Source organism: Marmota marmota, unplaced genomic scaffold (genome assembly GCF_001458135.2).
Source record: "Marmota marmota marmota unplaced genomic scaffold, marMar, whole genome shotgun sequence".
In the NCBI taxonomy this organism is placed as follows: domain Eukaryota; kingdom Metazoa; phylum Chordata; class Mammalia; order Rodentia; family Sciuridae; genus Marmota; species Marmota marmota.
The window spans coordinates 21,489,296-21,513,655 of record NW_026000221.1 but is presented as its reverse complement, the minus strand read 5'-3'; the positions used below and the strand labels follow the sequence as shown (position 1 = coordinate 21,513,655).

The window sequence follows — 24,360 nt, the reverse complement described above, 5'->3', positions numbered from 1 at the left end:
GTGTCTTGCCATTCTAATGTCTTTCTTTAAAAAATTTATTGGGTGGGGCAGAGGGGTAGTTGCCTAAAGATTTAAATAGTTAATTATTTAGAATTTTTTTGTCTACTTCATCTTTAAGTAGCAAGTATTGTGGACTTTCTTTAGAATTTTTAGAAGAAACATGTGAAGTGCAGAATTCTTGTATGATATGAAATATGGAAATGGAATTTCTTTGCTAAAAGCAGATCCTTCTTTAAAATTTTAGGTGAGTGTGTGCATGTGTGTGTGTGTGGGGGGGTTTTGTGTGTGTGTGTGTGTGTGTGTGTGTATAGGATACCTTACCAATGAATCCAGTCATTTATATTTAGTAATTAGGAAAAATTGCCCACAGAGATATTTGGAATAATCTTGCTGGAAATATTTTAGCATAAAGCTTTAGTGAGAAGAATGAAATAGTAACACCTGATACGGACTCCTTATTTATTATTTATTGGTAATTTAGATTAATATAGTTACTTTTTATTTCTCAAATTTAACCTCAAAAGAGTATGTGTCTTTTAAATATAGTTCATATTTTTGTGATTTGTGAAAGTGAAATTAAACTTCCTAAATCATGTAAACATTATCTGGAGAGTAATAGGATTATAATGTTGCCTGTGATACTTTTAATACCTAGATTAATTTCAAAGTTAAAGTGCCTTAAATCCAACATTAAAAAGCAGCTTGTTTATTGTCTTTACTTAAAAACAGTAACAAAAATGACGATGCATGCAATTTTTCATCCCAAGAAATGTGTTAGTATTGTGGGACCTGACCTGTAGGGTCTGGATCTCTTTCTGAAGCTCAGACTTTGAAATTGCTTACCTAGTTGAGGGTTTTAGTTCCCTTCAGAGGTATAGGACTTTTCTTTACTCTTAACAATAGGAAGGCTTGAGCTGTCAAGTCTGGGTTATGGAGGAGAGCTGCTCAGGGAAAGGGGCAAACTGTGAGAATTTGGCTCCCCTCAGCACTGGAAGTCTGGATTTACCCATGACTAAGATTCCTGTAAAACTCTGACCCAGTGCAGCACTGCAAGGAATTGATTTCTGAGATGAGACAATAAGCTGTGGTTTGCATTTTGTAAAGATGGAGGAAACCTCTAACACTGACCCTGTATGGGAGATGACTCAATTATCCGTGCCTTGGTACAGTTGCAAATTATTTTCCTTTGTCTGAAGTGGGTGGATGCCAGCGCCTTCATCAGAGCTCCTTAATTTAATGTATGGAAAATGTCTCAGCCACCATTTTTAACAATTAGCTGTATCATGGTCGAGGTGAACTGGATTCTGAAGGCTACTGCAGGGCCATTTCATTTACATTAGGTTCTTTGGCACAGGAGCTTTGTTACTGTAAAACTCAGAAAATGAATTTGTACACTGTGTAGAAGAGTACTTTAGGAGGGTGGAGAACATTCCCAGAAAGAAAATGGAATCCTTTTGTCTACAGTAAGTATTTCTTATATAGTGGTGAAAGGTCGAAAATTTGTCTTTGGTTGAATGAGCAAAATAGAGTTTTAAAGAAATGCTGCAAATAGGAAAGATACAACACAGAGATTCTTGGGTGTATTTTTTTTTTTTAAGGTATGTGTTAAAAAGCAGGTATGCTATGTATTCTTGAAATATGGGTTTCATAAGTGATTTTAGCAAATGATTTTAATTAATTATTCATTAATTAGGTTGTTGAGAAGTCTGAGTTTATTACTAGTCTGAGATGGAAATGATACTTGGGAGAAAAAAGAAATCTGAATATGATAAATATAGGAGTTTAGGCTTCTTTTCACTGTCTTTTTAAAAGAGTCTCTTTTCCATTCCTGAAAAGACTTGCTGGATTTTAGTGCTTTTGTTGTTGTTATTAAGAAAGTGCTTCCATATTAATGACCTGTAATAGCTGTTCCAAATACATAAGAGAAAAAAAATATTTTGACAAAACAAGATTTTATCCTCAAAGATCAATAGATTGAGACTGTCACTCTCATGGGGATAATTTCTAGTGCCTTCTGTTTAATTAATAGTTGTGACTTCAAAGCTACTCATATAAAACTCTTGTTTGTAATTGTAAGCTTCTAACACTTGATTCTTAAAATTAATTGGATTTGACCTGGCTTATTTCTTTGTTCCTTTATGCTGTTCCTAAGAGGGAACAAGTAGATTTTAACTTTGATTTGTATGTTTATCTTTTAAAAGCTGAAGAATTTTTTATCTTTTAAACCCAGAAGAATTTATAGTAAGTGTATTTTATAGTAAACTGTACCATGAAGAATTTGCTCAGAATGCTTAAGTAGCTGTTTCAGGAGTTGAATTCTTACAGAACTGGATATCTGAGAATCCTTTTAACTTGATATCAAATTTATCAAGCCAACTGTTGTGGGTCTTGTTGTGTTAGCTGCTGTTCATTCTAGTCACTGAATGGTCTTTTCTCTAATTACTAGATGTTTGAAACTAGAAACAGTTTTCTTCACATCATACAAAGATTCATTAGTTGTAAGCCCTGGTTAGAATCCTACAAAGATTCCGTAAATCTGTGGTCCTAATATTAGCTTGCAGCATAAGGGCTAGATCTCAATGTAATTTTTTTAGTCTTGTATGTATGTGTGTGTGGACTACATTTAACATAATAATTATAAATAACATGGTAGAAAGCAAATAGATTCTTTCCCTCTAGATTTTTATAAAAGACTTGCACCTTGAAATAAAAGAATTTTAGGGCAGCAAATTAGAACTCCATTTTAACTGCAGATTTGCTTGCATAAAATGTTTGGATGACATGAGGGTTTCTTCAAAGGCTTCCTTGGAAATTTTTTAAAGCAATACTTGGTTGAAGAGTCTGGTCTTATTTTCTGTTGCTGGTTTTGTAAAAAGCTGTGCACTGCGTACCTGGGGAGGTAGCAGAGACCCAGTTGCTTCCTCGTTCTTTGCCTCCACTGTGGTCCACTTAAGTTTGGCTGCTGGGAGAGGCTCTTCTCTGATACTTGCAGAGGATTCCTGAATCTCTTCAATCTGAAGTTCTTCAGTTTTTTCTTCAAATTTTAGCCTGCTGGTGTAAAAAAATCAGGGGCTGGTTCTTTTGGGGACAAACAATACATTCTTATCACCCTTTGACTGTTCTGGCAGCACCATAATGTAGATGAGCAAGCATGCCAGCCAGCCCGCTAAGAGTCATTCTGTGGCACTAAGATGGCAGTGAGCAAGGAGTAAAATGGCGGCACCAGGAGCTCTGTGAGAAGAGGTGGACCACAGGAGTTATTTTCCTTCAGTCAAGTTTGAAGACGCCTCTAGTAGTACTGCTTTGCCAATTTACAGTTACTTTTTATTGTTAGAAGATATCTAAGTTTTGATATTTTCTTGAAGTGAAGATTCAATTAGCACTTATATCTAGATGGCTTTGAATGTCGCTTTTAAGAAATTGTATTAACGCTTCTGAAATTCCTTGCTTTGTGTTGTCATCTTTTTTAGTATAGGAATTTAACTCCTTCCAATATAGGATGGATTTTTGAAACTGAAGAACAGTATACTTCTCCTTTATGGCAAGGTGAAACTAAGCATTCCTATGAAAATCTGTCATTTGTCTCTGGTTTTCATTCTGGCTCTTTATGGGTTTTGCCTATTACAAAATATATATGTCTCTGCCTTCAAAAGCAAAGTTTATTATATTTCTTTTGTGATTTAAGTTGTGAGTTATTTTGCAAGTAAACTGTAGCCATACTGGTAATGACGATGCTAATTTCTTGTCTACTCCCATCTCTTAGGGAGTGTTTCTGGAGATGGTCTTAAAGAGTTTATGTAGCAAAAGCAGCTCATCTTACAGTTGAGTAAAGCAAGATTCACTCTAGTTAAATAACTTTTTCAAGGTCACACACCAAAAAGCTGTTGATTTTGCCCTAAATCCAGACCACCTGACTCCTAATCTGTGCTGCACTGTGCTGCTGTCTCTGACTCCATTTCTTTCTCTTTGTGGGCTTGCTGGTGACTGATGGGTTGAGCTTTCAGGAAAGTCTGTCTTTGCCTTAGCAACCTAACTCACAAAAGTGTTTCTTTTCAGCTGTGCCAGAAATGACACTAAGCTGTGCTTTGAAGTCTTTGTGGGCTTGTTTTGAAGATGATATGCTTTTATAAATTTATCATTTACAAACAACATTTAAAAATAAGATCTGTCCTGCAAGACAAGCTTTTAGGTCTGTTGTTTTGGCTTGGCTTGAAAGGTGAGGTAGGTGCTCATCAAGAGCTGGGATGAAGCTAGGCATTCTCAAAGTGTCCCCCAGCAGGTCAGGCCTATAACTGAAGGTGTGAGGGGCCCACAGTGCAGGGTCCTCCTTCTCCTGCATAAGAATGGACTGAGTGAAAGGATTCTGCTCCTCCTCAGTTTCTAGCAGTTTGTATTGTCTTGCCTGCCTCCTTCTGTTGCCTGTGTTTGCCACTTCAGCTAAGCAATGTCTCATGTTTTCTGTACCTATGGTGACAGTGGTGAGTGGTGCATTCTGCAGTATTCCCAGCTCTGACAAGGTAAAGTCAAAATGTCTCCAAACTTAATTAAGGGTTTAGAGATAGTGTGAAATTAAAGTACTGTGCCTTGACCCATTCCCTGTAAGACAATGTGAAGTTATAAAAGGAAAGACCTTTTTTGTTTTAGTAGTCTCCAAACAAATAAATTTTTGAAAAGAGAGTTTCTGAGTGAGGAGAAACTGCAGGAAAACCGAAGCTCCCTTTACAGTGACAACAGCCTGCGATTGGCCTCCAATCCCATCAGCATAAGCACTGCTGCATAGCAGGAGGAGCTGGGATTTCGACTGCAGCGTAAATGACTGACACCGTGTACCAGCAGGGAATTAATATGAGATGTGGCTCCCAAATATTGTCCTAACAGCGCTCCTTGTGCTTGCTAAGTAGAACTCTAGGCTTAATCCCGGTGCTGCAGAAACCAGCCTGGCGAAAGCTGCTGGCTCCCACTGACCAGCTCTGACACTCGCCCTCTGCCATCCTTTCCCAGGCTTTTATTTTTTTTTAAAGGCCACTGTTAATGCATTCTCATTCTATACTGCAATGCAGTTTTTTGTGCCCAAAGTTCCTTGGATGTGGATTAATCCATCTCTAAGATGGACATATTGGAAGGCTTTTGGCATTCCTTAGTGAATCTTTCTTATCTTTCCCTCACCTAGAATGACTGTGGGAGTCATATTTTTTAGGTCTGTTCATATCTTTGGGTTAGGAAAGGGCTCTGCTGCTGCTCTTTGAAGCTAGACATAATTTGGTGCACTCTTAATATTCATTCCATTTGCAAAAGCTTGAGAGAAGTTCGCTCTTCAGAATCCCTCCCTTTCTTCCAGAGTTTAGCCCTAACAGGTGTGCCAGGCTCTGGGGGGGTCATTGGAGGAAGGAGATAAAATGCTTAGTTGTCCTTGCTTTCTCCCTCGGGCTACCTCAGCAGTCTGAGAGCAGTTGGCTGGCTGCCTTCTCCCCTGACACCCAGTGCTCCTGCTCCCCTCTCCCCGCAGGGAGCGGAGAGAAGCCCTGCCACCCAGCTTGGCACGTCCTGCAGCATCATGGGCCCTCTCACCAGAGTGGCCTGTTTTTCTGGAAGTGGTGAGATAGCAGCACTGAGCAAGTCACATTCCTCTCCCCAGTCCTCTTGTGACCTGCAAAGAAAAGTGGTTTATACAGCCCTGAAAGAGTACAGTCTGTCTGAAAGGAGGCATCGCCCAGTGCTGTGTGTTCTTGAGATTAAGATCTCCTGGGCAAGACAAGTTCTTTCAAATCTGTGAGAATTTGTGGACCATCCTCAAAACCAGTTTGAATTATGGGGCAAGTAATTTGTTTTGCCCTAATGGACTCAAATCTATCACATAATTGTGTGACCCTTTTTTTAGCCCAGTTGCGGGAACCATGTGTAAAATGGGACCTGCCTTCCTGATAGTGACAGATGGCCTCATGCCCACACAGTGCCAAGTGATATTGTCAGGGTTGGCCACCTGTGGCTCTGGAGCTGCCTGCAGCGCCTATGGATCTGCTGAGCCTCCAAATGGTGGAACCGCACAGCCACTCTTGCAGTGTCTGCTGCCACCTGCTGAATGAGGCTTTCCATACACGTGCAAAAGCTTTAAAAATACAATTGGTGGATGTTGGCTCTTCCACTTAGCACTGCTTTCTTCGGGTTTTGTTGTCGTTTTGGTTTGTGTGTTTGCAGCACTAGGTATTGAACCCAGGGCTTCGTGCATGCTAATTAGGTACCACTAAGCTATATTCCCGTCCTTCATTAGGGGTAGTTTTTGAAGCTACAGTCTGTGAAAAAATGAGTTAAACTTAAAATTTTTTGTAGAAAACAAGTACTGGGACTAATCTGAACATTTGAGTTAAGCAAAAAGCCTGGATTTTACTCCTGAGTCAGTATTCTGAGCAGAAAGAGATTCAGCCTCTCCTGGGCCTTGTAAGCTGATAGTTTGTGTATTCTTATTTTTATTGAAATAAAAATGGTCTGATAAAATAATCAAATGTGCTGTAAAATCTTACTGAAGTTCCCCAGATTTGAAAGTTTGTTTGTTTATTTGTTTATTTATTTACACCAGTAATGAACATCTCTGCTGGAAGACTTTCTCCAGGTGTTCTCAGTGTTGGCACCAAGATGCAGAGCTAATGAAAAGCGCCCACACCATCTCACAAGCCTGGTGGCTCCAGGGCAGCAGGACTTGTGTTGTGCTCATCTGAAGAGTATTTTACTCCCTTGTTTCTCATTTTCTCCAGAAGTAGGAATTTTACCTTTGCAAAAAATTCACGCAAGAGAAAGTTTTTGAAGAGATCATTTATTCGGAAATTGGAAAGAAGGGTTGGGAAAAGTTAAGGAAGAAGATATTTTACTTTGAGTAAGCAGAAGCAAAATAGTGGGTACCATTCCCACTTCCGTCTTTGTAGAATTCAGACCCTCTCCATTGCGCTAATCAGAGTTCTGCTGCGTGCTTGACGTGTTTATTGTAATTCTGGCTTCATCTTGGAGCAAACTAGTCACTGGTTACTCTGTTGTTTCAGCTTTGCTTATTTTTCTTTCTTTCTGCTTTGCTGTTGCTTTTGTCTTAGCAGTTTTTTCAGCCATGGTGATCTTTCTAATGCCACTGCTCATTTTGTGTTCATATCATTTTGATTTGGAATGCTAGTTACAGAGTTCCTATTAATTAGCGTATATTGTATGTATTAAATGAGAGATGGCACAGAGGTCTCGTGGCACCTGCTGTTTATTTTTGTGCGGTGTCAGTACCTTCTGGACGATGTCCACCCTGCTGACAGGGTGGTTGGTCTGGAAGAGGGGAGAAGTGGAATAGGCTTTTGTGTTTTGAGGGCCAAGTAAAATATGGCTACTGCTTTGTGGAACCAACTCAGACTCTATTTTTTTTATTTATTTTTTGACAGCCAGGAAATTTATATGTTCTTCACTATTTTTAAAACTGTCCAGCAAATCACTTATTTGTTATAGACTGGAGGCAAAGAACTGAAAGAATCAATGTAAATTGTTATTGTTTTGGGGGGGCATCTTTTCCTAACTAAAATGAATACTGAAATTTTTTCACAGAGACCTTTATTTCTTATAGTTTTCGCTTTGGGAAAGCAAATAAAATAAGAGAATTTGTCCATTTGGCAAAAATAAACACTCCTTTGCCTACTCCCTTTTTCTGCAGTAGGATTTAGCTGCTACTTGTGTTCTGAGCCTGCACGTTAATTAAAAATAAGGCGGTGTCATGCCTATCTTCCTGGGCCTGAACCATTTAGGAGTCACTTTGGTTGCCAGGTCCTTGAGATATGGTAAGAGAATCAGCCTACCTTGAGGTTACATTTTGGGTTGTTCTTGGCCAGTGTACACTATCTGTCAAAGGTGGACTACCTGGCTGAACAGATGTATGATATTTATTGTTCCACAACAATAGCAGTAATAATATTCTGGAATGCTATCGAATTGACATCTAGAGCAGTGATTTCAGTCTTTTTGAACTATGACCTCTAGTAAGAAATGTATTTTACAGTATGACCAACTTCATGTGTATATATATACACACCAACGAAGGCATGTAATTGAAGCAAAAGTTTCACAAAACAGTACTTACCCATACTACATATCTATGTTGCATTTTTATTTCCTTAGAAAAATGCTATTTGATTTTATGACCCAGTTTTGGGTTCTGATCCATATTTTGAAAACCTCTCTTCTAAAGGAATGCCAGAACCTTGACATTTGTTCCCATCTCTCCCCCGTGTGATGTAGGGAGAAAAAAGGAATGAATATGCAGGCATACAGTACCTGTTTATCCCATCTTAATTTGCTCTGGTGAGAGAGTGGTGGAGTGGAAGGGGGTAAACAAGGAGTGAGCAAATTTGGTTTCTGAGACTGAGCTTTGTTGCTTATGAACTGGGTCATCTTAATGTAGAACCGCAACAGCATTTTAGAGTTGATAGGAGCTCTACAAACCACACAGATGCTCAACTTTTAAACTTATATTGAAGATGTTTTAAAGTATGATCTACTTGGGGAGTTTTGAGAGACAGTATAGCATCAGGTTTAGGGAGGGCCACAACCAGATGCACAAGTGAGTACCACTTACTGCCTGGCACAGAGTCATCACCATATATGTGCCAGCTATTCTCAGTACAGGTTGAGCATCCCTAATCCAAAAGTCTGAAATCAGAACTCTTACAAAATTGGAAACTTTTTGAGCACCGACATGATGCCACAAGTGGAAAATTATATACCTGACTTCATGTGACAGGCTGTAGTCAAAACACAGGCCCACTAAAAATATTGTGTAAAATTATTGTCAGACTGTATGTATAAGTGTATGTGAAACATAAGTGAGTTTTGTGTTTTGACTTGGTTCCCATCCCCAACATGTCTTACCATGTTCATGCAAATATTCCAAAGTCCGAATAAAACATTGGAAATCTCAAGCATTTCAGATTAGTGTACTTAGCCTGTACTGCCTCATTATGAATTATTATTCTTCAGGCCTCAGCCTTATCATTTATAATGCAGACTATAAGCAATTAAACAATGTTTGTTGGCAAAATGAGGGGAAACAAGAGATGGGGAGCTCTGAGAGTCACAGTTAGATTCTGGTATCTCAGAGCGGGAGGTGAGCTATGGGGTCTTCTCTGTGCCCAGGAGGCCTCCAATGTCAGGGAGCCAGTTCATCTTGCACCCCCCCCAGCCTCTCCAGAGAACCAGTTTTCACATAATCTGTAAAATCTCCAGGGTAAAGACATGAGATGGGCCTCCAGGAAGACCTGGAAAGAAATGAAATGCATAGACAAAGGGGAGTCAAGGAGGAGATCCTCAGGGACTGGGCCAAACAGTTAGGTTTCTGCCTAACTTTTTAGTCTAGAAGTTGCTATTGGCTGTTATTTTTCCTCAAGGTGTTTGTTCTTTAAAAGAAACTAACCACCACTAGGTGGCACACACATGCCAGCATTACCCTGTGTTATTTTGAACATTGTTTTCAAAAGGCCACTAAAGTATCATTTTAAAAAACAAAATATAACGTGTAACCTGGTTTAGCATTTCACTTTAGAAAGGATGAAAATAACAATTCAGAATCTATATACAGTTGGCCCTCCATATTGGTGGTTTCTGCATTTTTGGATTCAACCAAATGTTGAACAAAAATATTGAGAAAAAAATGCCTTTGTACTTAATACGCATAGACTTTATTTTCTTGCCATTATTCCATAAATAATACAACTTAACAACAATTTATGTGGTATAAGTAATATAGTGATAATTTAAAATACACAGAGGTTATATGCAAATACTATGCTCAAATATGCTCAAGATTAGGCACACTTGAGCATTTGTGAGTGTTAGCATCGTGTGTGTGTGTGTGTGTGTGTGTGTGTGTAGAAGGGTGTCCTGGAACCAGTCTCATGGATACTGGGGGACAACTGTATTTTGGGAGCTCGGTTTATGCTATAAAGAAAGCCCAGATTTTGAGGTACATGATGGTTAATGGCATTTCTTCATATGTCGGTAATGTCTAGAATTTGACAAGTGCTCACTTGTATTTTAAAAATATAATTTTATAGTAAGTATTTTAAAGATGAGTAATCTATCTCCAAAGCCATAATGTCTTTTATTATTCTTTTTCTTTCTTAACACTACTTGAAATTTCATTTCTAGAAATTTGGGAGTTATGTTTCTTATAGAATCATAAATTTTAAAAGCAAAATAATGTCATTGCAGAATATTATTTGGCTTTTAAATAGATGTCTGTTGCTTTGCATTTGTGTTTTATAGTATGTGAGAGAGCCTTGGATGCAAGTGTAGTTAAAAGAGTGTAATGTGCTGGTCATTTGACTTGGAAGAGCAGAGAAGGGCAGGGCGGCAAAGTATCCGGCTTACCCCAGGCGCTGCCCGCTCCCCACCAGCCAGAGAGAGGGGTGCGATGGTCCACCCCCTCCATACACAGACACCTCTACCAGAAGGTGACTTGTTTAGACAGTCAGCTTCCTATCCCCTCAGCCAGGAAAAGGCGCAGCAGAGCAGTCCAACCTGCCCTTTGGCCACATCAGTTGGTGATCATAGTCGGCATGGTTTGGTTTATAGACTGTGGCACTAAAGCTTTTTGCTTTTGCCATTGAAGAACCTTCACAAAAGGAAATTCATAGTGAAGCTCTATTACTTGACATATGAATGCTGTAAACAAGACCCATCAAAATCTTTGTCATTTCATGTCCCCCCCACCCCCCTGTGAGAGCCAGAAGCCACCCCATGGTGATTAGCTGCCCACCTTCTGAATGGACCGCATGGGTTCCGCGCTTCCTGTGCTCTGGTTTATTGAGGCCCTTATGACCAGTGCCTCTCCTTGCCCTCCTCCCACACCAGTTATCAGTGTAATGACTGGAGCAGTCTTGGAGTTGTGCCTCAGACTGACTGCACTGGAGGAGTCATCAGGAGAGAACTGTTTCTGGGTGCTGGTTGCTGTCTGTCCTGTCTGTCCTTATTCACTGCCCAATATGAGGTAAGATAGCAGGTCAGGGGAATCATGGACTAAAATATGGGGAAATCTATGAAGATTAGTAATATTTTATTTAAAATATATTCCCTATTTTGTCCTCCCCCGCTTTTTAAGAAAACCAGCACTCTTATATCTAGGACTGTTTGAACGAAATATACAAAAGCATTAACAGTTGTTAAAATTAATTAATTTTAATAAAAAATGAATCAAAAATGAATTACCTGAGTTAATTAATTTCAAATACAAGAAAATTATCAAATGTATTTTTAAATTAAAATTTTTTTTCTTTTTTCTTTTTAGTTATACATGACAGTAGAAGGTATTTTGACTTATATATGTAGAGTATAACTTCCCTTTCTTGTGGTTGACTTCTTCCATATATGATGTGGAGTTACATTGGTCATGTATTCATATATGAACATAGGAAAGTTATGTCGAATTCATTCTGTCCTTACTCCCACTCCACCCTGTCCAATCCAGTGGGGGAACCCCACCCCCACCCCCTGGCCTATTGTGAGTCAGCACTCAAATATCAGAGAGAACATGCAACATTTGGTTTTGGGGATTGGTTTATTTCACTTAGCATGATAGTCTTTGGTTCTGTGTATTTACCAGCAAATGCCATAATTCTATTCTTCTTTATGACTGAGTAATATTCCATTGTGTGTATACCACATTTTCTTTATCTGTTCATCTGTTGAAGGGCACCTAGGTTGATCCACAGTTTAGCTATTGTGAATTGATATGGCCACACCACTATAGTATGCTGATTTTAAGTCCTTTGGGTACATACCGAGCAGTGGGATAACTGCGTGAAATGGTGGTTCCATTCCAGGTTTTCTGAGGAATCTCCATACTGCTTTCTAGAGTGATTGCACCAGTTTGCAGTCCCACCAGCAATGTATGAGTGTACCTTTTTCCCCACATCCTCACCAACATCAAATGTATTTTAATGTAGCTTGTCATTCTAAAAGCTTTTTCTTAATTCTGTTTTGTATTATATTTTCCCAAAGCTCCTTTAAAAACAACAACAAAAAAAAATCAAAAGCATAGTTTTGAAAAGACAGATCATTTCATTTCAGGCACATATAAACCTAATAGTAGTGTGCTTGACATGGAGATACCTTGCCTTGCAGAGTGTAAGTTGGTTTGGTGTATAGGGCAACTTGACTTCTTCCATCTTATCAACTAAGACTTTGACCTCTAATTATTGATGGCCCGGTCTTCCTCGTTCCTACTTAGCCCCCCTCCCCAGGCTGTGGAAGAGAAGCTTCACCTTTTGGTGTGAGGATGTTGGCATGGAAGCCCACTTCATCTTAGTGTCACTTTGTCTTTCTACCTGCTGCTGTGACTGTCCAGACAGTGTCCTGTCCCTTCCCCAACAGAACTCAACTCAAGCACAGGGAGGTCACCCTGGGCATCTCTTCTTTTAGTATCACCAACAGGTCTAGACCTAATTGATTGTAATAGCAGAGCTGTGTGTACCAAGCCTTGGACCTAGAACTTGATCACATTATTTCATTGTTACACAGGAGTAAACTGAGGTTCAGACAGTTTGGGTGACTTGGCTAAACTCCTGCTATTAATAAATAGAGGCACCAGGATTTGAAATCCATATTCCAAAGCATGGCCTCTGGGCCATTTAACCTGTGCATATTGAGACTTGTACACTGACTCTTCTTCACCCTACCAATACTAAAGAACGGATGTCACCAGACCTAAAGCAGAGAAAGCACACGACAAAAATCCAGAAGAAATGTGTCAATAAGTGTAAATAAATGATTTTCAGAATTTCCCAGTTGTGTTTTTTCAGCTTTTCACTGCTGGGACAGGAGACCTGAGGAAATTAACTTAGAGGAGGACATGTTTATTTGGGCTCATGGTTTCATTTCGTGCTTGGCTGGCTTCGTTGTGTTGGGCCTGAGGCGCAGCAGTACCTCATGGCACAAGTGCATGGTGAAGCAAAGCTGCTCACTCATGGCAGCCAGGGACCAGAGAGAGGGAGGAAGGGGGACGGACACACCCTTGTAGGGTATGTGATCTACTGACTCTAACCAAGCCCCACCTCTTACAGTTTCCACCCTCTCCCAATAATGCCATCAGATTATTAATCCACTGATGACATCGGAGCCCTCATGACCCAGTCCCTTCCCAAGAGCCCCAACTCTGAACACCTCTGCCCTGGGCCAGGCCTTCATCACAAGAGCCAAACGTTCCAGACCCAAACCACAACCCCAGCCATTGGCAAGTCAGAGAAAAGCACAAAGACAGGCGGGCAGTGGTGGCCTCCTCAGTGTAGAAAGAAATGGAAGGATTAGTCAAAAGCACCAGAGAAGCAAGAGTTAGAGGACCTGTGACTACCCATGTAGCAGAGCCAACGTGAGCCACTGAGGACCTCTGAAGAGCAGCCTCGACTGTTCACTTTGTACATGTTTGTGGGATGTGAAATGCCACACTGCTGTCTCATGGGGACTTTGCTTCTGACCTTCACCATGTGCTCCCAGAATGAAACTAGAAAACATGTATTTAAAATAACCCATGCCTTTACAAGTTGACAACATTTGTGAGGGTGGAGGAGTACAGGGGAGTGGATGCCCTCACCGCGGGTTAGCCCTGCAATATACTTTGGGTTATTTGAAGGTTCATTTTAACCTAAGTTGCACCATTTTCCCCCTTTCCCAGGGCTTCCTGAAGAATGAGAAGGACAATGCGCTGCTGTCTGCCATTGAAGAATCCCGGAAGCGGGTAAGAAAACAAACCAAAATGTAGATGCATGAAGTCCGAGGGCGGCAGTGTTCAGCAGGGAGCGCAGGTCTGGAGCTGGGGCCCAGCCGCTTCCTACATAGGGAGGTAGCTCACCAGAAGGGTTCTACAGAAATCATTTTTGGGAATAAATACCATGCTTGTGACTCTCCATGTATTTAGTGACTGAAATGCATCTGAGACACTGGACTGGACAGTTATTAAATTAGCCTTAAAATGGAAGGGCCACACAGTTCTTCAGTTCCTTGTTATTGTATAAGTGATATTTGGTTTTCTATTGAATCAGCAGTTCAGAGAAGCAATTATGATCACTGATCATTTCCCTCAGCTTTTTTTTCTTTTATCATACAACATGACAGTACCACTTTTCATACTAACAATTTCTCTAAGCTCTTAAAAAAAATAGAAAAATAGTTTGGTGCTCCAAAAGGTGAGTCAGCCAGAGCAGCCCTCATATGCCAGCAGTAGTTTGCACCATCGTTCCTATGAGACATCCAGACATCATTTACTCTACTAACATGTGAGTTCTCTCCATTTGTTTCTGACAAGGATCAAAAGACGAAAACCTTTTCAAAGTGTCCCCTTACAGAGTCAGAGATTTTCAGGCCACTGGGGTCTTTGGGGAGCCGGGACAGAGGCTAGCGATCAAGTGGAGTTGGTTCTAAGCCGGCAGCTTCCCCAGGACGTCAGTGCCTGTGTGTCAGCAGTGGCTCTCTGCAGAGGGAGTGGGGAGAAGGGAGAGCTCCGTTCTGCTGTATGCTTATTTAACCCTAATATCTAGTGAAGTGTATTTATGTATTATTGTGTGGCTTAAGAAGTGAGAAAGTGAAAAGTGCTGCTTCTTGGGGTGCCTTATGAAAATGTTCTGCGAGTGCAAGCAATAGGGCTGCTGTGAGAGGGCTGCGGAGGAGCTGCCAGCTTCTGTTTAGAAGAACACGTCCCAGAGCATTATTCAGATGACTGATGTGTTTAATTGTCAGCATAAACTTCCCTAAAATTTCATTAATTAGATTGTTGGCAATAGTGCGTAGTCCTGAAATAGAGAAATACACTTGATTCAGATTCGAAAATATTAAGAAAGGGATTTTTTGTTGTTGTTGTTCACACTCTGAGTTACTCACCAACGTTGATTCTCCTGCTGTAAAGGACCAGTGAAATTAAATTAGGATTGTCGAATGCCACCAAGCCTTATTAATCCATTTACCCTGCAGAATGTGTTTCTGGAATTGGCAGTCTCTGAATATTGTGTCATACTGAGACTAAATGTGCAGCCAGCCAAAACATTTAGGTGACATACCACAGTGCAAAATGCGTGCATATGTGTTTGGAGGGAGACACTCCAGTATTGAGAGCCCGCCTGTAGGGAGACCTCTGACCTGTCTGGACACCGGGAAACTGCTGCTGAGCAAGAGTCATTTTCAAAATGATTTGAAAATCAGCAGCTTCTTGGCATTTTGGTGGCAATTTCATGTTTGAATAACTTGCCAATGTCCTGCTGAAATGCCAAAAAAACAAGCTACAAAACCACAAATGTGTCCTATCTTTTCCCATTTGGTGCATCCCAGCAAAAACAGCACAACATTCCCAGAGCATATGCAATGTTTCTAAAAGCCAGCAACAGCTCAGTAACAAATGGGTGTTTATGAAAATGGGGTTCGAGTGCTCCCCACTGTTCTTAATTGTTATCCAGTTCTCTCCTTGCTTTCCTTTAATATGTTCCAAGGGAAATGTTTTCCACACTTAACGGTAACTTGGAAGGTTCAGCTTTCGTTGAGAATAGTTTCTCCACTGCTTTGCCGCTGTCAGGACTCTGCACACCCTTCTCTCCTTTCTCTTCTTTGGTTTTCTATCCTTGTCTCCACTAGTCTCTGCCTCCTGACTCTCCTGATCCCTCCCTTCCCTCCTCTTCTCTAAGCTCTGAGGAACACTGTTGATTTCCCCCAGGAGCTCCTAGCATTCTCTTAGCATTTTTCTTTGCTCCTAATCCAGTGGTTCAGACATGAGCATAAATGGAATAGGCTGGAATCAGCTGGATTGGGCAGATGGGTGGCTGATTATCCCCGTTAGCTCAAAAAATTGGATGTTCCACCACCTCTAAGATGGGTGGGTGTGGCCGAGGGAAGAGAATTTTAATGTTGGGATGTTTATTTTGAAGCTCCTTATCACACTGTCGGTGAATGGAATCTCAGTGCTGTTCCTTCAGGTTGGAGGGAGTGGCCTGGAGTACTTCTTAGATACAGCTGAGGATTCAAGCCCAGAAAGCATCGGCTTTTCAAAGCTGCTTAATACTTCTGTAGTACTAAGGAGGAGTCCTTGGCACACAAGTGAGCATCCAACAGACAGGGCAGAGTGAATTCTACTGTAGTCATCCTGACCCTTCCCTGATGCTCCAAGTCTGCCCTCTCTGTCATGTCTACAGTTTCTTTGAGTGGTGTACTATCTGTTTTCTTCCATCACCTTTACTACTCTACAGTTCTTCCTTAGCCAGAAGACTTGTCCCTAAGAGTATCTCTGAGGCTTTGAAGTGTCCCGAGTTGGAGTCGTGGCTTTGTGTCTTTCTTCCTGTTGCAAGCTCAGAAAGCAGCATGACGCACCAGCCTTCTGCCTCCTTATTCTTCCCACCCAGGTTCTCGTGGCTTGCAACCCCCAAATTTCTGTGGGAGAGGTTCTAGGCTAAGGAGGGGGTTGGTTTGATTCTTGAATAAAAAGAGTTTGAGAAGTGTCCTGTACTCTTTGTGGACAACTTCTAGAGGAATTCTCTCTTCCCTTTGCTTTTGCTGCCTTTCTGGCCCATCACGCTTCTGTGTTGAAAATGCCCGGCTTTTGTGTCTCAGTTCCATTCGTGAACGAGATGTGAAGGTTTTTCTCTGGCTATTTTTCAACTCATGCTGACTGATTGAAAAAATCCATTCTTCTTGACTCTCAGTGACAGTCCTCTCTCCTGTTTCTTCAGGACACCTGTTAGAAAAGGGTGCGAGATATGCCAACCTTCTTCCTAATCATTTTTGTGGGTGTGTGGCTGGTGTCCCTTTTCCAACTTTAATACATTTTAGTCCAAATACAAATATCCCACTTGTAGGAAGAGTATATTAGATTTTTCTAGCAGTTCCCCAAAGCTCTTGTATATGAACACGATCAGTATAAATTATCTGCATTGCCAAAAATAAAGCAGGCATTACTAATACTCCCTTGTTGTGCCTGATTAGATGCCAATCTGATTGTAAATGAAATGGCTTTTTGAAAAGTGAGCTGAAGCTGATAAGAAACCTGGTCTGCCAACTAAAGAATTGTGTGCTGAGAACAACCATAATTCAGAATATCTCTATAAATGTTTTTTCTTTCTGTTTTTTTTTTTTCTTTTCTTTTCTTTTCTTGGTGTGTTTGTTGTGGCAGTTACCTGCGGTGTCACTAGTCAATAGTAGTGAGATTTACTAGACTTTCAGTGATCTTGAATAGACTGGTAGGAAACTTAATCACAGAAGGATGGTTTTCTTTTACTAGTTTGCTCTCTGCTCTGAAAATATTAGTGATGATGATGACGATGATGATGATGGTTATTTTTAGAGGGGGTTGGTTACTGGAGATTTAACCCACTGAGTTACATCTCCAGCCCTTTTAATTTTGAGATGGAGTCTTACTTAGTTTCCCAGACTGTCCTTAAACTTGCAGTCCTCCTGCTTCTTCTCCTGAGTAGATGGGATTACAGGTGTGCCACTGCCTGCAGAAATATTAGTGATTCTTTAAAAAGTGAATAAATCACTGGGAGAATCTCTTGTCCTTGCATTAGATTCTTGCTAAAGCTTAAGATTCCACTGATCTTACAATCCATCATTATTGTATGTACTAGAAAGAAAAAATACTCCTGTAACATGCAATAGATTGCAACATACAGCCTCATTTCAGAAGTTTTAAAAAGATGTTTGTCTAATAAGCATAGGAAGAGGTGCTCTACATTACTATCAGCCACATGTGGTGGTGCACACCTGTAATCACAGCTTACTGCAGAGGCCAGGGCAGAATGATTTGAGACTAGTTTGGGCAACTTAGTGAGACCCTGTCTGAAAATAAAATTTAAAAAAATGTCTAGGGATGCAACTCAGTGGTAGAACATGAATGAAACCCTCAGTTCCATCTTTTTTTTTTTTTTTTTTTTTTACTGGAAAAACAGAACAAAATAACTAGTCTTTAGAGAAAAGCACAGGAGAACCACAGTGAGGTACTACCTGGCACTCATTAGGATGGTTCCTATCAAAAAACTAGAAAATAGTACTAGAGAGGATGCAGGAAATGGGAAACTTTGTGCACTGTTGATAGGAATATAAAATGATATAACCTTTTTGGATACAGTATGCAGGTTCCTAAAAAAAATTAAAAGTTGAATTAACACCAGAAATTCCACTTCCGAGTATATATCAAGGAGAATTGGAAGCAGGAACCTGAAGAGCTAGTTTGCGCCCATGCTTATATTCACAATTCATATTCATGCATTATTCACAAAAGGAAGGAATTCTGACACGTGCTACAACATGGATGAACCTTGAGGGCAGTGTGCTAAATGAAATAAGCCAGTCACAAAAGACAAACCTGTGTAACTCCTTTTGTATAAGATAAGAGTAGTCAAATTCAGAGACAGATGTAGAATGGTGGTTGCCAGGATTTGGGGGAGAGAGAAACGGGAGTTATTGTTTAATGGGTATAGTTTCAGTTTTACAAGATAAAGAGTTCAGGAGATAGGCACTGGTGATCAATGTGCTTAATGCCCCTGAACTGTACACTTAAAAATGGCAAATCTTGTGTGTATTTCAGTACACTTAAAAAGCTTTTTAATTAGAATCAATAAAATAGGGTAAGTCCCAAAGAGTTGTCAGTAATGCTTTGAAGGATCATTTTTGAAGTTCATTGCATTTGCTCCACTTGTGAACAGGGGTGGGTTGGGGAAGGCCTTTGCATTTCTGCTGTGCTCTAAGGGAAACCATGTTCTATGTTCTCACCTGGGTCACGGCCCTCTCTCTCTCCTCCCTGGCAGACCTTTGGTATGGCGGAGGAGTACCATCGGGAGTCAATGCTGGTCGAGTGGGAGCAAGTGAAACAGCGGATTCTGCACACATTGCTGGCCTCGGGAGAGGATGCCCTTGACTTCACCCAGGAGAGTGAGGTAGATGGATCAAACAGCTGAACCATTATTAATAAACACGTGAAGCCAAAGGACGCCTGCCTCCTTCATTAGTGGAGTTCTGGCAGTTGGTTGCTGTCTTCCCACAGATTTTGGGATGCTGCATTCGCCTGGACTTCCTTCAGCATGTCTGGTTGCTTTTGCTCAGTCTCCTTTGAATTTTCCTCAGACTGTTTGACCTCGAGACGTTGGTCCTGGGCTCAGTCCTTGACCTCTGTTTTCTCTCTAGTTACTGCGCTGCTGAACTTACCTAGGCTGTGGCTTCTACTTCCACCTGCTCGCTCAAGACTCTCAAACTTGCATCTGGAACCCTGAACCCCACATTTGTTTATCTGGTTGCCTTCTTGGATGTCTCACAGGCATTCGGGTCCAGAATTGAGTCCCAGTAGCTGCTCCCTACTGACCCACCTTCTCCTCTCACAGAAGTCCCCATTGTCACAAACAGCAGTTCCAGTTTTTTGCTGGCTCACATCAGAAAAACCTCAGGTTCATTGTTGTCCTCTCCTTGCCCTCCTCATAACCACTCCCTCACATGCTGACAAATCCAGAGTCCAACCACCTCTGCCCACCCCACTGTTAGCAGTTGGTCCAACCCTCGTCATCTCTCACTTGGACCACAGAGCCAGCCTCCTGATGGCGGTCGTAGTTGTCTATTGCTGTATAACAGATACTCGAGACCTTACAGACTGAAGCAAGCTTTTGCTTGTCTGGGTATTTCTGACTCAGGTCTCCTGAAGCAGCTGTCAAAGCTGTACTCATCCCAGGGTTTGACTCAGGAAGGCTCCATTCCCCAGGTCCTCCATGTGGCTCTTGACAAGCCTTAGGTCTTCTCTGGCCTTTGGCTGGAGATATGACTTCCTTGCCAGCAGGCCTCTCCATGGGCTATTCACAGTGTGACAGCTTGCTTCCCCAGGGCAGGAGGAAGGGACCCAAGGGAGAGCTAGAGCTCTGGGATATAAACCACAGTCTTTCTGTTACATAATCTGAAAAGCAATATCCTGTCATTTTTCCAGGTTAGAATTAAGTCACTAAATCCAGCCTATACTACAGGGGGAGAGGATTATAGGAGGGCTTGAATACCAGGAGGTAGGATTATCGATACTGTGTCACAGGCTGCTGAACACACTGATCTCCCTGCGTTTGCCCTTGTGCCCTGCTAGAGTTTCAACACAGCAGCCACAGTGATTCCTGTCACTGCTTTGCTTAAAGCCCTTTAGTGATGTCCATCTCACTTGGAGTAAAAGCCAAAGTTTGTCTTTACAATGACCCATATAAGTCCCTACATGACCTGGTGGTGTGGCCTGTCCAAGTCCATCCCGTACTGCTCTCCCCTGAAACACAGTAGATGCACAAGAATATACTTATTGAATGAATCATTTTGGCTTTAGTTAACTTTATACTAAGGGATATGTTGAAAAGAATGTAGTTTTAGAGTAGGGAAAATTACATAGCCTTAGTTGCCAGTGTTAATGCATTGATAGTAGTGCTAAGTTTAGGATTTTCTCCTCTTTTTAAAATTTAATTAAAAAAATAAAGGCAATATATTTATATAATTCAAGAATTAAAGCACTCTGTCTCCAGATACCCTGTTCCCTTTCCCCTCTGTTTTTCCAATCAGTAGTCACCATTATTACTTTCTAATATATATTTCTAGCATTTCTTCATACAGATACAAATATATAAGAATATGTATTCTTACTTCTGCACCTTCTTACCCAAAAGCTAGCTAGCTGGGTGTTGTGTTCTACATGTTTCTGTTTTCCCTTGTTGTATCCCAGAAATCTTCCCTGCAAGGAATTTTGAGGCTGCATCTGGGATCAGCAGGCAAGCCTGTCTTGCTTGGTCAGTGATGCCCTTGTGCCTGCTGCACCCTTATCTTCCTGTGTGGGGAAAGGGACACAGGAGATTAAAAAACTGGCTTTAGCTGTGACTGTTCCTAAGGCCTTATTCGAAGATTTTTTTTTTTTTTTTTTTTAAAGCTCTGCAGGGTCTTCACCAGTGAAATGGGTTTGTTGGGGCAGATTAGTGATCAAGTAAATAAGCTGATCCACGATGACCATTCCTTACTGTTGTCTTTTCAAGTAGGTTCAGATAGATCATTTGGAGGTGGAGATTAAAAATTGTAATGTTGTAAAAATGAATAGTATTAGACATTTTTAGGCAATATTACCAAATCTTCCTGGTAAGACTTTCCCCCAGAACTTGTTTCATGGTAGCTAGCATTCTTTTTGTACATAGAGATATGAAAACTGAGGCCCAGAGAGATGGTTAATATGCTAGCAAGACTCAGACTGTTGACTTCTAGACCATTGCTCTATTGAAGTCTGGGTCAAAGATGGATGGATTGGCAGTTAGTGGTACCCACAAGCTAACCAAACATCCTATCATCTGAAGATTTGCCCTTGATACAAAAAAAAACCAGGTTTTTTTCCTATTAAATTGTCTCCATATAAATAAATGCCAAGTCTTTTGTCTTGGGAAATTGTTTCTTAAGGACTATGTCCCATATTTCTTAGTCTTGAAGACTTTACAATCAAATCAGAGTCTTTCAAGAACTTAATGTATAAGATCCTGCCCAGCCTCGTGTTTCTTTCTCAGTTCTTTATGAATGTGGGCAAATAACTAGAACAACTCATGGTTTTATAAACTTCATTTTGAAAAAAAAAAATGGTGTTAATAGGTTGTGTTCTGTATAGGGATTTGAAAGTAATTATAAATTGCAAATGAGGTGTTCTTTCTTGATTGCTCATCTCTTCAAAATAGGCTGATCTACTTAATAGATTCTTCTTCCTTGACCTCTAGTCCCCTTGGAAAGGAGTCACCTGTGCTTTTCTGTTCTCTGTTGACATCTAGCAGCATGAATAAAACTGTTGTAAAGTTGACAGACGGTTCTCTCTTAGGTTAGTCAGGGTTTGCCATTTTCTGGAAACTTGTAAGTTTTACTATCTTGAACATTTTTCTTGAAGGGTAACATGTACATGAAGAAAAATGCACAAAAGATAAATATATAACTCAACAAATTGCCACAAATGGAAAACACTTAGATGAAGAAACAGAATCTGACCAGCACCCCAGCAGATTACCTTTGTGCCCCTTTCTGATCTCTGTCCCTTTTTGCCAGCAATAATGGAACCACTGCCCAACTTCTAACATCATAGCTTTATTTTGCCTGTTTTTGAACCTTGTGTAAATAATGTGTACTCGTGTTTCTGTCTTTTGTGTAATGGTCTGTATATTACTGCATGTAGTTGTGAGCCACCATCTCAGAGCTGATACCTGCAATTTGTTTATCCATTCTGGCATTGATGGACATCGGGTAGTTTCCAATTCTTGGCTCTTATAAATAGTTTACTATGAACATTCTTTTGTGTGTCTTTTGGTGAATACACATTTGTATTTCTGTTAGTACACCTGAGAGGAAATTGCTAGGTCAGAGGGTTTGCATGGGTTCAGCTTTAATAGATATTGCCAAATGGTTTTCTAAAATGGCTTTACTAGTGTATCCTCCCACTAGCAGTATTTTTTAATGTGGTGCTGAGAATTGAACCCAGTGCCTCACACATGCTAGGCAAATATGCTCTACCACTGAGCCGTACCCCAGTCCATGTGGCTATGGACTCTTGTGCCCTGTTCTTGCATCTGGTCAGTGTGAGGAAGAAGTCTCCCAGCAGATTCTGTGTCAGGATAAAGGAATCCTTATGTATTTTAGCCAACTTTTAAAACAGTATCTAAAGGTACATTTATTAAACTTCAGTGTAGTCCAGTGGTTGTGTGGTATTGGATGTCATCAGTGGGCGATCCCCTCCTGTATTGTCTAGAGAATGACTTAGCAAGCAGCAGGCTGGCTAGGAAAGTTAAACTGGAGCTTAATAATTACAGGTAGTGATGGTGATATTCTCTGCTGTGATGTATGAACTGTTCAGTGTATGTTGAACAGCCTGTGATTTTGGTAATGGATATAATATTGTATTCTCACCAATTCCCAGTCACACATCTTTTCTACATTTTTACATCTCAGAAATCAAGGTATGTCTTAAATTAAGTGGTGTGTCATAGTTTGACAACATTTTTTTTCTTTCCTAGTGACACATAAAGTGACATTTTCTTATGATAGATGATGTATTAGATTTGATGAAATCCGGTAAAATACACATGCCAAGAGTTCGAATTTGAAAAGCCCAGATTAGATGATTCTAGGCTATATTTTGTGTCTCCCTGGTGATTTTCTAGGGGATGGGCCTGGGTCATTTTGGGAGTTTGAGCAGAATTTCAAGAACAGAAGTATTCTGCTGCTCTTTTAAAAAGAAGATTAAAGAAAAAAAAAAAATCCCAGCTTGCCAGGTTGTCATCATGATGTATCACAGGAACACCTGATCGGGTGGTAGAGGGTGTAGATATACTTGGGAAAACTCTGCTACCCTTGCTTACCCTCACCAAACCACTTCTGTTGGAGGTACACATCCTTCCAGGTCCCTCTCAGGTCCCCTTGTGGTGTTTGTATGTATGCACATCTTACCAATTATCAACCCTAAATGGCACCATTGGATATATTGGGTTGTACAACTTGGCATTGGGTGGGTTTTGTTTTACTTATTTCAGAGCTTTCTCTAAGTTGTATGTAGGGCTCTGTTGTTTATTAGTGGTCGTAATAGTGTTCTGTTACGATGACTCAAGCATTTGCTCATTTTGCCCAAAAAGAGCAAGGTCACACCATCATTACTTGTATTGCTTTAGAACCCTGGTGTTCTGGTCTGTACTTGTTCTTTTTCCCACTAATACTGAGTTTTTATAGCCAAATATTGTAAATTAATCACTTAGATCCATTTTGCTTACGTAATTTCCCACTTGGAAATGAAACTCCCTTCCTTCTGTGACACCATCTTGTCCTTTCCTCCATGCTTGTCTTGCTAAGGACACTGGTAACACTCCTTGCTGCCTAACTGCAGTGTGCCCTCCATGCAGTCATGTATCCCTGGATACATTTTGTACAATAAAAGGTGATGAATAAAAGTTTGCAGTGCTCTCGTGACACACTCCTACCTGTCCTAGAATGGCTGTTTGGGGAACACCCAAGTGCTCTGAGCAGCCTGTTCCCAGTCGTGTCTCTGTGAAGCTACTCTCTCTCTCCAGGCTCCTGGTGAGTCCCTCTTTTTCTGTTCGCCCTGCTCTGCTGTCTTTCCTGCTTTTTTGTCTCTGATTCCCTGTTCCTGTTGTCTGCTCCTGTTGTCCTGTCCTATGTACTGTCCTGTGGCTGTAGCCGCCCCTACTTGGCTCCATCAAGCCCTGGTGCAGGAAAGCCCAGGAGCCAGAGGCATTTGGAATGCTGTTCCCACCCAGCTACTGGCACCCACTTTCCCAGCCCGCGGGCAGTCCTGGTGTAGAATCATGCTGGAAGCTTGCCAGGTCCTCTGCTCAGGAATGTGTG

General features: G+C 40.9%; 1 protein-coding gene across 4 annotated transcripts in view; it reads left to right on the top strand.

Moving 5' to 3' along the window:
* The window catches only part of Nup93 (nucleoporin 93), a 98,380-nt gene that overhangs the window by 48,627 nt on the left and 25,393 nt on the right, over positions 1-24,360 (top strand). For 3 of the 4 annotated variants that reach the window (XM_015488705.2, XM_048792158.1, XM_048792157.1), the window contains 2 exons: positions 13,682-13,744; positions 18,789-18,917. In XM_015488705.2, the coding sequence (XP_015344191.1) occupies positions 13,682-13,744; positions 18,789-18,917 (192 nt within the window). Of the gene's footprint in view, positions 1-1,438; positions 1,464-13,681; positions 13,745-18,788; positions 18,918-24,360 lie in introns of those variants that run through there. The other variant, XM_048792159.1, reaches the window with a different exon arrangement.